The sequence below is a fragment of the Denticeps clupeoides genome, chromosome 11 (assembly GCF_900700375.1).
Source record: "Denticeps clupeoides chromosome 11, fDenClu1.1, whole genome shotgun sequence".
Taxonomy (NCBI): domain Eukaryota; kingdom Metazoa; phylum Chordata; class Actinopteri; order Clupeiformes; family Denticipitidae; genus Denticeps; species Denticeps clupeoides.
In genome coordinates this window covers 17,274,631-17,287,408 of record NC_041717.1, presented here as the reverse complement: position 1 = coordinate 17,287,408, position 12,778 = coordinate 17,274,631, and the positions used below count along the sequence as shown (strand labels likewise).

Here is a 12,778-nt window from a genome sequence, read left to right as displayed (position 1 = left end):
GTATAGCAGCATACTTTTCTGTATTCTTGTCAGTATAATATACTCAGATGACATTGGAATAAACTTTTTTCTGCAATGGCATACAGAATAATGAATAATGTGTGTTTAAGGAAATTAACCTTGTGAGCTGATTGGCCGATGATGGCCGCAAACACTCAATGCTTACTGACCTAATGAATTACTGAGGGCAATTTTAACTTAATTAGAAGCAGATGAGGTAAACTTCTGAGGTCGGCCAACATGATCAGCAGTCAACGTAAAATCCCTAAAATGAGTCAGCAGCGCGAGGTGACAAATATATTCCTGCTGTTCCTGGCCATGAATTCAGCAAATGTTTAATTCACGAAGGACAGACCTGAAGGAGACATAACCGTCTCACCCCGCAACACCCCAGTGGGCAGGAGGTTACTGTAACCTGCGTGTCCTCGTTTCAGCTCCAGAAACAGACAGGCTCTCCTGGAGCTTGGCCCTAACGGACCGTTTCACTGCGAGACCCTCAAAACGTCCCCCCCTTCCCCATTCTCCAGAAGACATTCCCAATCCTAGCAGCAGTTCAGAGGTACCTCCGATTCGTGCGGCTGGGGGGAGGACCTCTCAGTGGGGAACTATTTCCAGGCCAGCAGATAAAGAATGCTGCGGGCGGCTATTATTAACAAAACTTTTTTTAGCAGGCAGGTTTGTGTGAGGGCAGAGACGATCAAGGCACCCAGCCCTTTGTTGTTATCAAGTAAAGTGACTCCAACAACTATCCTTATTATTTTTATATAACAAGGGGTGAGAACAATATTGGCCACATATCAGCTGAAGGTTCTTTATCTGGAAAATTTAATATAAAGAAATATTAAAACAAAATAACAAACAACTTAACATTGAATGCACAGAAGCATTTTGTGGGCATGTGTGTGTGTACATATATTTCTGCAGATATGATATTTATGTGTATAATTATGGTTCTTATGACGTGGTATATTAATCTGTTTGCAAACATAACAATGTTCCATTTACATTTTACATTTACGGCATTTGGCAGACGCCCTTATCCAGAGCGACTTACAACGTGCTTAAGTTACCATCTATTTTCCATCTATTTATACATCTATTTTATTCACTCTGTTGTAGATTCTGTACACAAAGTTCGACAACAAGAAAATTACAATTTAATCTAAATATTCTTTAAAGAGAAGGTTCCCTTCTGTTAACTTGGCCAGCAGATTTATCTCATGTCTATTCAGACACTGACCAACGGCCCTGGCTAGAGGTCACGACCCCTTAATCGTCCACGGTTAACCCTGATCCCCTACTGCTTCTGTGTCTTTCTCCTTTATGCTCAAGCCTCTCCTGTTCTAAGCTAATGCCAACGGCTCCATGATGTGACCCAGGAGGAGAATAAAACCACAGTCAGGAAACCAGAACAGACTACTACCATTATAAGCCATTTAAAGCATCATAAAATGTTACAAGGCCGATAAAAAAACACTTTCAAATACAATAATCACTTTATATTCCCATTTTATATTTACATTTACAAGTGTGTTAGCCGCTAGGCTACTACCATCCAGTTCATTCAGCTCATTTCTGTGGGTCTACTTAAGTAATTCTGTCCAATAAGGTATCATTAGAGCCTCATGATGCCTCATCTCTATTCATAAATGACATGGGATGTGTTTTCCCAGATCTAAATAAGTGTGTCATGTTCAATAATCAATGCATTTATGTCTTCTGAATTTACAGAAGTAAATAGACAAAAACAAGAAAGGACATCTTGCTGTTGTCTACAAGTCCTTTTAGTTGGTGTGTAATTCTCTACATTTCCACGCCCACTAACAACATACAGATTACCAGAGCTTTAAATGAAGCGTTCTGATCAGTGAACAAGTGAATGAACATTAGTCACATGACCCACGCGCTTCATCTTCATATAGTGCTGGGAAATTACAGCGCTCTTTGTTCATCTGAAAGACTGGATGTCAAATCCAGTTGGGCGTCAGATGTGTATCATGTGTGTCATATATCATACTATAATCATTGTTACTTAGTTGAAAAATGAATTAAAAAATAAAATAAAAAAGGTAGCGTGTCAGGCATACAGCCCAAGGTCCAAAAAAAAACAAAAAAAAACAAGATGGCTGCCGCTTTCACCTGTCATTAAGTTTATGGCGCCGCCGCATTTACGGAAAAAAGAAAAGAGAACCTTCCCCCTGTAGCCTCGCTCTTTCTTTGTTAGGGCCCGGGCGCGGGGCCAGGGCGTGCGTGCTGATGTGGAGAGATGTCTTTGTTCCACACAGAACATGTACGGGCCTAATCCCCCCGTCTTGTGGGGCAGGTCACATTGGGAGGCTTTTGTCGGAGCCGCGCCGCTCAGGGCTAACATGCGATACAAGCATGTAGAGGAGACGCCAGCCTCCTCCGAAGAGCTCCGGCAGGCCCGAGACGGAGCCACCACACTCGCTATATCGGCGCGTGCAGCCGTAAAGATGTACGCCTCGTAACTAAACGGGAACTCTTGACCCCAATTACATTTACAAGACAATTTTTTTGACGGGCTGCCAGGGAATCGAGCAAAAAAAATAAAAACTAAGCGGTGAGCGGCTGGGCAGAGAACGAGAGGCTATATTCCCGATATTGGAAAACTCACTCAGGGTTGCGATACCTGTCTGGCTGTCAATGGGTCATGAGCTCACTGCGATGCCGTCAGCAAAAAAAAAAAAAGAAAAATATTGGTTTATGTGTTTTTATTTTTTTTTATTTAAAGTGAAGTGACCAAAACTGAACTAATATTCATTCCAGCAGATTCTTCACCACATCAGGATCTTGCTATTTACCTAGACAACTCGCAGCTCTCTCCTTCTGCAACAGCCCGCAACCTTGGCGTAACAATAGACAACCAACTCTCCTTCTCAACTCACATCAGCAATCTTTCCCGCTCATGTAGATTCCTTCTCTACAATATCAGACAAATCCGCCCTTATCTGTCAACCCAGGCTACCCAGATACTGTTTCAGTCCTTAGTAATCTCACGACTGGACTACTGCAACTCCCTTCTAGCTGGTCTACCACTATGTACCATCGAACCTCTACAACTACTACAAAATGCAGCAGCACGACTGATCTTCAACCTTCCCAAGTTCTCCCACACCACCCCTCTGCTACGTTCCCTCCACTGGCTCCCAGTAGCTGCACGCATCAGGTTCAAAATACTGATGCTGGCCTACAAAGCCAAACATGGAGTAGCACCATCCTACCTCACAGCCCTTATTACACCTCGCACTGCACCTCGTATACTCCGAGCCTCCAGTACTGCTCGCCTGGTCCCTCCATCTCTGAAGGTAAAAGGAAGACATTCATCTAGACTCTTCTCCGTCTTGGCCCTTCGGTGGTGGAATGAACTTCCCCTCGAGGTCAGAACAGCTCAGTCACTGAGCACCTTCAAACGACAGCTCAAGACCTTCCTCTTTAAAGAATATTTAGATTAAATTGTAATTTTCTTGTTGTCGAACTTTGTGTACAGAATCTACAACAGAGTGAATAAAATAGATGTATTCATAGTTGGGGTCCTAGTGAACCGGAATTGATCTCTTCATCAATGGTAACTTGAAAGCACGTTGTAAGTCGCTCTGGATAAGGCCGTCTGCCAAATGCCGTAAATGTAAATGTAAAAATGATTGTCACATGTGATACACAGCAGCACAGCACACAGTGAAATTTGTCCTCTGCATTTAACCCATCACCCTGAGTGAGCAGTGGGCAGCCATGACAGGCGCCCGGGGAGCAGTGTGTGTGGACGGTGCTTTGCTCGGTGGCACCTCAGTGGCAACTTGGTGGATCGGGATTCGAACCGGCAACCTTCTGATTACGGGGCCGCTTCCTTAACCGCTAGGCCACCACTGCCCCTTATGTGAGCGTGTGGTCATTTTGTGGGTGCGCACTTTGCATTTATGACAGCGTGGTTCCGTTGGGATAAAGGGGAATTTAAAAGGATTCCAGAAAGTCTTTGACACCATTACATTTCACGGATTTTCATTAATGCGAGATTATGCACTTGGTGTCGTAGAGATCGGTTTGTCTTCAATCCCCCTGGTGCGCATGCTGTTGGAAACTGGAGGGAACCCATGCCAGCACAGGCAGAGCATGCAAACTCCACGCACAAAACTGGGACACACCCGGATGAACCATTCAAAAATGCTAAGAGATTATCCATAATAATGATAATAATAATAATAATAATCTTCGGAACAGAGCATGTGAGTGGAGTGGTGAGAACTCCTAGTAAATCTCACTCACTGAAACGGTTTCACCACATAGTTGTTCCTGCTTTACAACATTGTCATCTATTCGTTTGACCAGAATAGGCAGCATAGACTCAATCTTGTACAAACAGCGTAATTGTACATACAATTAATTCGGGGTGGATCTGTTCACATCCTGGATCTGTTTGCAAAGCCTAGCAAATAAAGTTTTTTTTTTCTTTGTTTAAATACTCTGCATTGCCGCTTCTGTTTTGCTCAGGTTTGGAAGCATGTTAATGTGGGAAGCCCCCTCGCTCAAAATCACTCAGCAGGATGACCTTCCCCAGGAATAAACCGCTGCATGGATGCCATCGATGCCAGAAACAGGCCCACTGGTGCCTGACAGACCAGACCAGACTGCAGGGGACACTTTAGCACTTTTGCCCATTTCCTTTAGCAAAATCAAGAGTGGAACAAAGCCAACGTTTGTGGGTAATGAGTAGACAGGTGGAGTGGAGCTGAAAAGGAGGAGGAACCCCCCACACTGGGCGTCTGCCAACTGAAACTTACATGAAACTTCATCCTGGAACCAGTTACCAGCGCAGACTGGGCCTGGAGGAACGTGATGGGAAAGGTAAACAGTTGGATGCTAATGGTGCCAAGACCGAAACATCCAGCAGCCCTTTGTGTTGCCAGATTGGGCATTTTGAAAATATTATTTCAGGTTTGTAGGTATTGATGAACACAATTTCATTTTTTTTCAAGCAGTCAAATACACATCAGATAATTTTGTCAGTTCTGACTGACTTGTTTTTTTTTTTTTACATCTGTCAACATTGGGCTCCATTCATTTTAAGATTCATTTTTAAAAGACGTATTTTGACAGAAATGGTTGGGTGATTAGTTCCAGCTATTTCAAGTTTTTCATCTGTTAATTTTTTTTTTAAAGATGACTCAAGCACATGTCTCTAGCACTTCTATTGTCTATTATAGCAAATCCCTCAGGGCATTATTTCCTGCTCTGCACTGGTCCACCACGGGCCATGGAGGTGGTTAGCCACGAGCTGACGAGAGAAGTGGTCTCTGCTGTTATCTCATGAACTTTAGAGTTACTCATTGTGCTGTCGGCGGTCAGAGGAGACGTCCAGGTTAATCAGTACTGAAGCTTTCCAATGCATTCACTGGGTCAGTGGAAGGTCACTGTGTCACCATGGAGATGAAACTAAGAAACTTGTTTCATGTGAAAAGGTTTTATTCCATTGCCCCCAGTTTAAAATTAATTATTTCAGTCCCATATGGAGCTGCACAGAGCATAATTGATCTCCAATTAAGATTAATGGGACTGGGTGAGGTGCAGGAGACGAAGGACGCGGACGGGTCATCAATGAATGCGGCGGCGGGGACGGTCGCTGAATTAACCACGGGGTATTAATCCGGGAAGCAGAGTTTAATCCAATAAACCTCCAGGCCTCATCAGCAGTCAAATCCCGTCAGAGCTCCACGTCAGTCCTGACTGTGGCCTCATTAATAAAACATCGGGCGCGGAATACCCACATAAAAGAGGTGCTCAGGGTGGCATCCAAGAGATAACTTAATCGCTCAATCTGAGAGCACTTCAAACGGAACTACGTGTTCCCCGTTGGCGCTGCAACATGGCAAACAGGAACTAACAGGAAGTAGAATTGTTCCCCCCGTGGGACCGGCTCTATTTTACTGTGCGAATAGGTGCGAAATGGCAAACGCGACAGTAACACCAGGGTTGTTAATGACTTGGTTTCAGGACGTTAATCCCAAATGGCTCCAGTAAGAAGATGTTGGATGACCGGCGATGGTCTTGTACGCAATACGGGGCAGTGGTGGCCTAGCGGTGAAGGAAGCAGCCCCGTAATCAGAAGGTTGCCGGTTCGAATCCCGATCTGCCAAGGTACCACTGAGGTGCCACTGAGCAAAGCACCGTCCCCACACACTGCCCCCCGGGCGCCTGTCAAGGCTGCCCACTGCTCACTCAGGGTGATGGGTTAAATGCAGGGGACAACTTTCACCGTGTGCACCGTGTGCTGTGCTGCTGTGTATCACGTGTGACAATCACTTCACTTTATACTTTTACAATTGAGTTTATTCCTCTGCACTCTGGAGCAACAAGGACAGAAATCCTTTGTAAATTTGTGGGGCTGTGGGAGTGGAAACCTGTCATCTGACCTAGGTTGGTCTTATCTGGTTCTTAATGATGACTCTACCTCAAAACATCCACCTGCTCTATCAACATGTTTTAAGCAGCACCGATCTGGTTTCCTGGAGAACCCTTTTGATGTCTTTTAATGCACGACATGCATGTTTGAACCATCCTACAGAAAGCAGACGTGGAACATTTAGTTGTGGACTAGAAAACATCTCAGCTCAGTGGAACCAAACGTTCCTTTGAAGTCACTTTCCGGGCGGCTAGACCCGTCGGCATCTCAGATCAGTGCGTTCCGCAGCCCTACAAGAGCCTGACCTGTAGAACCGGCGCCGGATGTCATGTGGACGTCACTGCGGGCCCCCGGGCTGTTCCCACTGAACTGTAATTCTACACCCGACTGTTTAGACCTTTCTATTCCCGGGGTGTCCTACATTTCGATGGCTTGGGGGTGCGGGAGCAGCCGCAATGCCAGGAATGTGCGCCCTATGACAGAAATGATGGATCTAGGACTGTGCAGGATGAGACAGTCCAATACGGGACATCAGCCGCTGCCAGAGCCCGGAGAGGACACACACCTCAGAGGCGTCCCAGACCTACTGCTCACACACAACAATACAAATATAACACACACACAGCCAGAAAAGTCACAGGTTCAAGACTGAGAAAGACACTTGTCCCTATGGGGACTGTCCCTGTAACTGCTGATCGCAAGTCGCTCTGGATAAGGGCGTCTGATCAATGCTGTAATGCAAAACACACACTCATCTGACAAATGTATTGCACACTCACACACAACTGTATATTCAACATACAAAACTGAGCCAGAAAATGAAACACACACACACACACACTCAGGCAACTTGACATACACACATGCACAAAAACACACACACACACACACTCATCCACATCCAACTCACACATAGTTTATTAACAAACCTCTGCCCTCACACCACTAACTCACAGACACACACACACACGGACAGAACAAATGCATTCATTTCACAACTGAGCCAGAACGAACAGACACTTAAACAACACACACACATTCAACAAATATACACCAACATAGTAAACACAGACACTAACACACACTCATCCAACACAAACAAAAAGACACACACATAAACACAACCACAGCAGCAAACAGAGAATTCTGGCATACACACATTTGTACAAAGCCCAGGTACACATTCAAAGCACACAGGTAACACACACACACATTCAAGAAATAGACACCAATATAGTAAACACAGACACTAACACACACTCATCCAACCCAAACAAAAACACACACACACACACACACACATATACACAACCACAGCAGCAAACAGAGATGGCTGGCATGCACTCATTTGCACAAAGCCCAGGTACACATTCAAAGCACACAGGTAACACACACACACACATTCAAGAAATAGACACCAATATAGTAAACACAGACACTAAAACACACTCATCCAACACAAACAAAAACACACACACACATATACACAACCACAGCAGCAAACAGACGGCTGGCATACACACATTTGCACAAAGCCCAGGTACACATTCAAAGCACACAGGTACCAACACCCCCCCCCCCCCCCAACACACACAGACACACACACACTATCGCTACCATCAGTGTGAACCTGAGAGGTGAAACCCGACCTCCCCCAGCACAACACGCACGGGGCTCTGACAACGTCTAGCACAACAGTGCAAGTACACACACACACACACACACACACACGCAGATATGTTATAAACAGATATGTTCCAGATAACCACCCACGGCGCGACAGCAGAAGACCCCCGGGCGTCTCGGGGCGCTGAGGAGCCGTTGTGGCTTACAGAACGGGGCTCCTGTCCAGGTGTCGGGCCGCATCCCCCCCCGCTTTGAACTTCCTGAGTGAGGCGCGGCGTGCCTCCGCCTGCCCGGCGACCCCCCCCCCCCCCCACCCCACCCCGCACGCCGGGAGAGACAGGCTGGAACTCTCGACTGTAATTAGACTAATTATAAAGCGCCTGAGACAGGAATTTGTCGTTTCTCAACACTAATCCTCCGTTAAAGATGAGCAAACCACAGCATGCAGCCACGCTGAGCCATTTCTCACCAGGAGCACCGCTCTCCATAATCTGCCACGGGTCAAAGGGCACAGGGTGAGGGTTGTGCACACAGGAAAAGGAATCGGGGTCCGGAACATCAGGTTCATTCCCAGTCGTTTGCATTATTTACGAGCGGCAGATCCTCCGGTAATAACGGCGATGGTGATGTCCGCGGCCTCCTGTAACCCTCATAACGCTGCGCTGAATTATTTATGCGCCAAATAACCGGCCGCTTAGGCCAGCGGGCGAGACGGGCCGCAAATTCAGGAAAGGACAAAAAAAAACGATCAGCGGATGAGAGGAGAGGAAAGAAACGAGAACGTACCGTGAACGGCGAGCCCTCGTAGACGCACGCTCCTGCAGGGGAGAGAAAGGACAATCGGAATTACCTCTCGGCAACGGCTCCGGACAGGGAGATCTTCTCTCACCTGGGAATACTGGCGGTGGTTGAAGCCTAGTTGGTAACACACTCGCCAATGAAGCAGAAGACCCAGGTTCAAACCCCACTTACTACCATTGTGTCCCTGAGCAAGACACTTAACCCTGAGCGTCTCCAGGGGGGACTGTCCCTGTAACTACTGATTGTAAGTCGCTCTGGATGAGGGCGTCTGATAAATAATGAAAATGTACTGCAGGCCACCGGACATATTAGCTACAGTAAAGCTGTACGGTTACGTTAATAAAATGACGTCAGACATTGTGAAAGTGAAGTGAAAGTGAAAGTGAAGTGATTGTCACTTGTGATACACAGCAGCACAGCACACGGTGCACACAGTGAAATTTGTCCTCTGCATTTAACCCATCACCCTGAGTGAGCAGTGGGCAGCCATGACAGGCGCCCGGGGAGCAGTGTGTGGGGACGGTGCTTTGCTCAGTGGCACCTCAGTGGCACCTTGGCGGATCGGGATTCGAACCGGCAACCCTCTGATTACGGGGCCACTTCCTTAACCGCTAGACTACCACTGCCCCCTTATTGATTTACCTGAAGCACCGAACGCAGATTTTTCTTATTTTAAATTCCGAGAACATTCCTACATATCGACATGAACAATAGCGGCACTTTTTAATCATTAGTATTCATGTGCTTTGCACTTTCAGACGGCGCCTTCCTGAAACATCGCAAAAAGTAAAGTACGGTGATGCAGCGCCGTTGTCACACTGGTTCCGTACTTTTCTGTTTGTGACCATTCCAGTTGCGCGAACTTACATTTACATTTACAGCATTTACCAGACGCCCTTATCCAGAGCGACTTACAATCAGTAGTTACAGGGACAGTCCCCCCCTAAAGACAGTTAGGGTTAAGTGTCCTGCTCAGGGACACAATGGTAGTAAGTGGGATTTGAACCCGGGTCTTCTGGTTCACAGGCGAGTGTCTTACCCACTAGGCTACTACCACCTTGAACGTGATCGCCGCGGCGTCACTGCACTGTCACCATGAACGTGACCGTATTTCACCTACACCGAGCCCCGCACAGGCCGCCACCGCGAGCTACTACCGCAGCATTATTACTGCACGATATATCTCCGTCGGCCAGAGTGTCGGCGTTGGCCCTGGGTCCCGGAGGCGCAGGTCTTTTTTAACCTGGTTTACCTGGTTTTTACCTGCGACCTGCCTACGCCGGGACGCTGCTCATGCCCGACACCAAACCAGACGTCCCGTCATTCGTAAAGGCCGCCGTTCCCGCACTGTGCACTGAGCTCAGGCCTTTTTTGGCAGGACTGGCACGCGGTGACATGGGACATAAGAGCGCGGAAGAGAGAGATCAGTCCGGAGGCTGCGTTCAGAATCCGTACCGAAATGCACATTTAATGGAGCTTTTTAAAACAACGTGTAGAATTAAATATGCATCGCAGCGATAAAGCACTTTTCAGTAGCGGTTATTATTTATGATTCAAATAACTAATCTCGTAAAACGTCTAGGAATATTAGCTCTGTGCAAGATAATAACGCTGTTGTGGTTTGCAGGTATGTACTAATATCCCGATAATTAATCATATTGATTACTGGTTTAACCCTGAGCCGGGTCAGGTGCTGGTATAACAGGTGTAATGAAGTTTTCTCTTACTGATAAATTAGAATTAGTTATGAAGCAGTTCGATGTGAAAGTAGAATTTGGTTTTATTTTATGTTTATGCCTCTCCGAGATTGTGGGGCGCAGGGGGTGATTTGTCAAATCGGTGGGTGCAGAATGAAATAGTTTTTTGATGAGGAGATATATTAAACGGCGCTGCTGCCAACCTGCGGCTCCGGACGCGGCGGTCCCGGTGAGGGCTGCGAACAGGACCCAGAGGGTCGCCATGGGTCCGTGTCCTAGTCCCGATCGTCAGGAACGCGGCTCGGACGCGGCGACGATCATGGAGCTCCGAGTCCCTCCGCAGGCGGCCGGTCCGGTCCGGTCCGGTTCTCCGATTCCCCTCCCTCGGTGCTGCTGCACGCTTCGCCCGAACCGAGCCGGACTGCGCGGTGGGGAAAGGAGTCGCCGCGGCGGCGACCGTCGGCAGCTTCCGAGAGTGGAGCGGGACTCCGAGGCGCCCGGAGGTTCGGGGCGGGAGGACACGCCCCCCCGGGCCCCCCACGGGGCCCCTCAGACCACGTGATTAGAAAAAAAGAGAGCTTCATTGTCCAGCGCTCACAAAATAAATATCTATAAAATGTACACAGTACAGGCCAAAAGTTTGGACACACCGTCTCATTCAATGTGTTTTCTTTATTTTCAGGACCATTTACGTTGGTAGATTCTCACTGAAGGCATCAAAACTATGAATGAACACATGTGGAGTTATGTACTTAACAAAAAGTGGAGACCTGGCCTCCACAGTCACCGGACCTGAACCCAATCGAGATGGTTTGGGGTGAGCTGGACCCCAACAAGTGCTAAACACCAAAAGCATTTCAGGTGACGACCTCTTGAAGCTCATCAAGAGAATGCCAATAGTGTGCAAAGCAGTAATCAGAGCAAAGAAACTAGAATATAAAACATGTTATTTCAGTTATTTCACCTTTTTTGTTAAGTACATAACTCCACATGTGTTCATCAGTAGTTTTGATGCCTTCAGTGAGAATCTACCAACGTAAATGGTCCTGAAAATACAGAAAACACATTGAATGAGAAGGTGTGTCCAAACTTTTTGCCTGTACTGTATATTTTACGTTAGACACGAATTTAAGAAAACTAAACTAGAGCTTAAAACTTCAGTACCTTTACAAGACTATGAAAACTATGAAGAAGCTCAGAGGTTCTGTGCTTGTGTGCAGCAGACCGGTTCCAGTATACGGAGCATTTCAACCAAGACACAGAAGACAGAACAAACATGTGCAAAATGAGAAGATTTTTTGTTGAGTTTTGAACCAGGAGGCCACAAAGTCCCAGGTTCGAACCCCACTTACTACCATTGTGTCCCTGAGCAAGACCCTTAACCCTGAGTGTCTCCAGGGGGGGACTGTCCCTGTAACTACTGACTGTAAGTCGCTCTAGATATGGGCGTCTGATAAATGCCGTAAATGTAAATGTGAAGGTGGAACTGCTGGCGCCACCTTGTGGCCTCTGAGGGCGACACAGAAAATACATCAATCTGAACACTTCACTAAGGACTGAGATGTGTGGGGGTGTTTTAAACATGTATTTTTTTGCTGATGTTTCTAGTACATCGATTTCAGTGACAAAAAAAGGTTAGAATATATAATCTGTCTTAATTTAGCACATAGTCAACTGCTGAAGCTCAAGACTTGCTTTCTGAGATGTAGATGTATTTTGGCTGATCTTCTCGATGACAGATATTGACCCAATGGCAAGTGAAATCCACCCAAACATTCTCTGTTACATTTTGCGTCCAGAACTTGGAGGCACTACCAGGTGACAGGCCAGAACATCAGGGGACATGGAGGATGCCGTAGGAGGGAAACATCCCAGCAGCAGGACAGCTACCTCTGCCTTTGTGAAGGCTGGTGGCAGTGGTGGCCTAACGGGTAAGGAAACGGACCCGTAATCGGAAGGTTGCCAGATTGAATCCCGAGCCACCAAGGTGCCACTGAGGGGCCACTGAGCAAAGTTCTGTCCCCACACACTGCTCCCCCGGGCGCCTGTCATGGCTGCCCACTGCTTACCAAGGGTGATGGGTTAAATGCAGAGACCACTTTTCACTGTGTGCACTGGTGTTGTGTTTCATATGTGACAACTAATCACTTTCACTTTCAGGAGGAACCCTGCCAGACCCACAAATGTGCATGTGTCTGCTCAAATGCTCGATATGAGGGTGATATGGGGGCCCAACGTC

The 12,778-nt window shown here is 47.0% G+C and overlaps 1 protein-coding gene across 2 annotated transcripts in view; it reads right to left on the bottom strand.

Annotated features, from left to right (window-relative positions):
* Window positions 1-11,043, bottom strand: part of fras1 (Fraser extracellular matrix complex subunit 1) — a 73,175-nt gene extending 62,132 nt beyond the window's left edge. For both annotated transcript variants that reach the window (XM_028996001.1, XM_028996002.1), the window contains exons 1-2: window positions 10,743-11,043; window positions 8,828-8,859 (exon numbers count right to left, since the gene is read on the bottom strand). In XM_028996001.1, coding sequence (XP_028851834.1) covers window positions 8,828-8,859; window positions 10,743-10,803 — 93 coding nt within the window. In that variant the 5' untranslated portion in view covers window positions 10,804-11,043. The remainder of the gene's footprint in view (window positions 1-8,827; window positions 8,860-10,742) is intronic.
* Window positions 11,044-12,778: the final 1,735 nt, after the last annotated feature.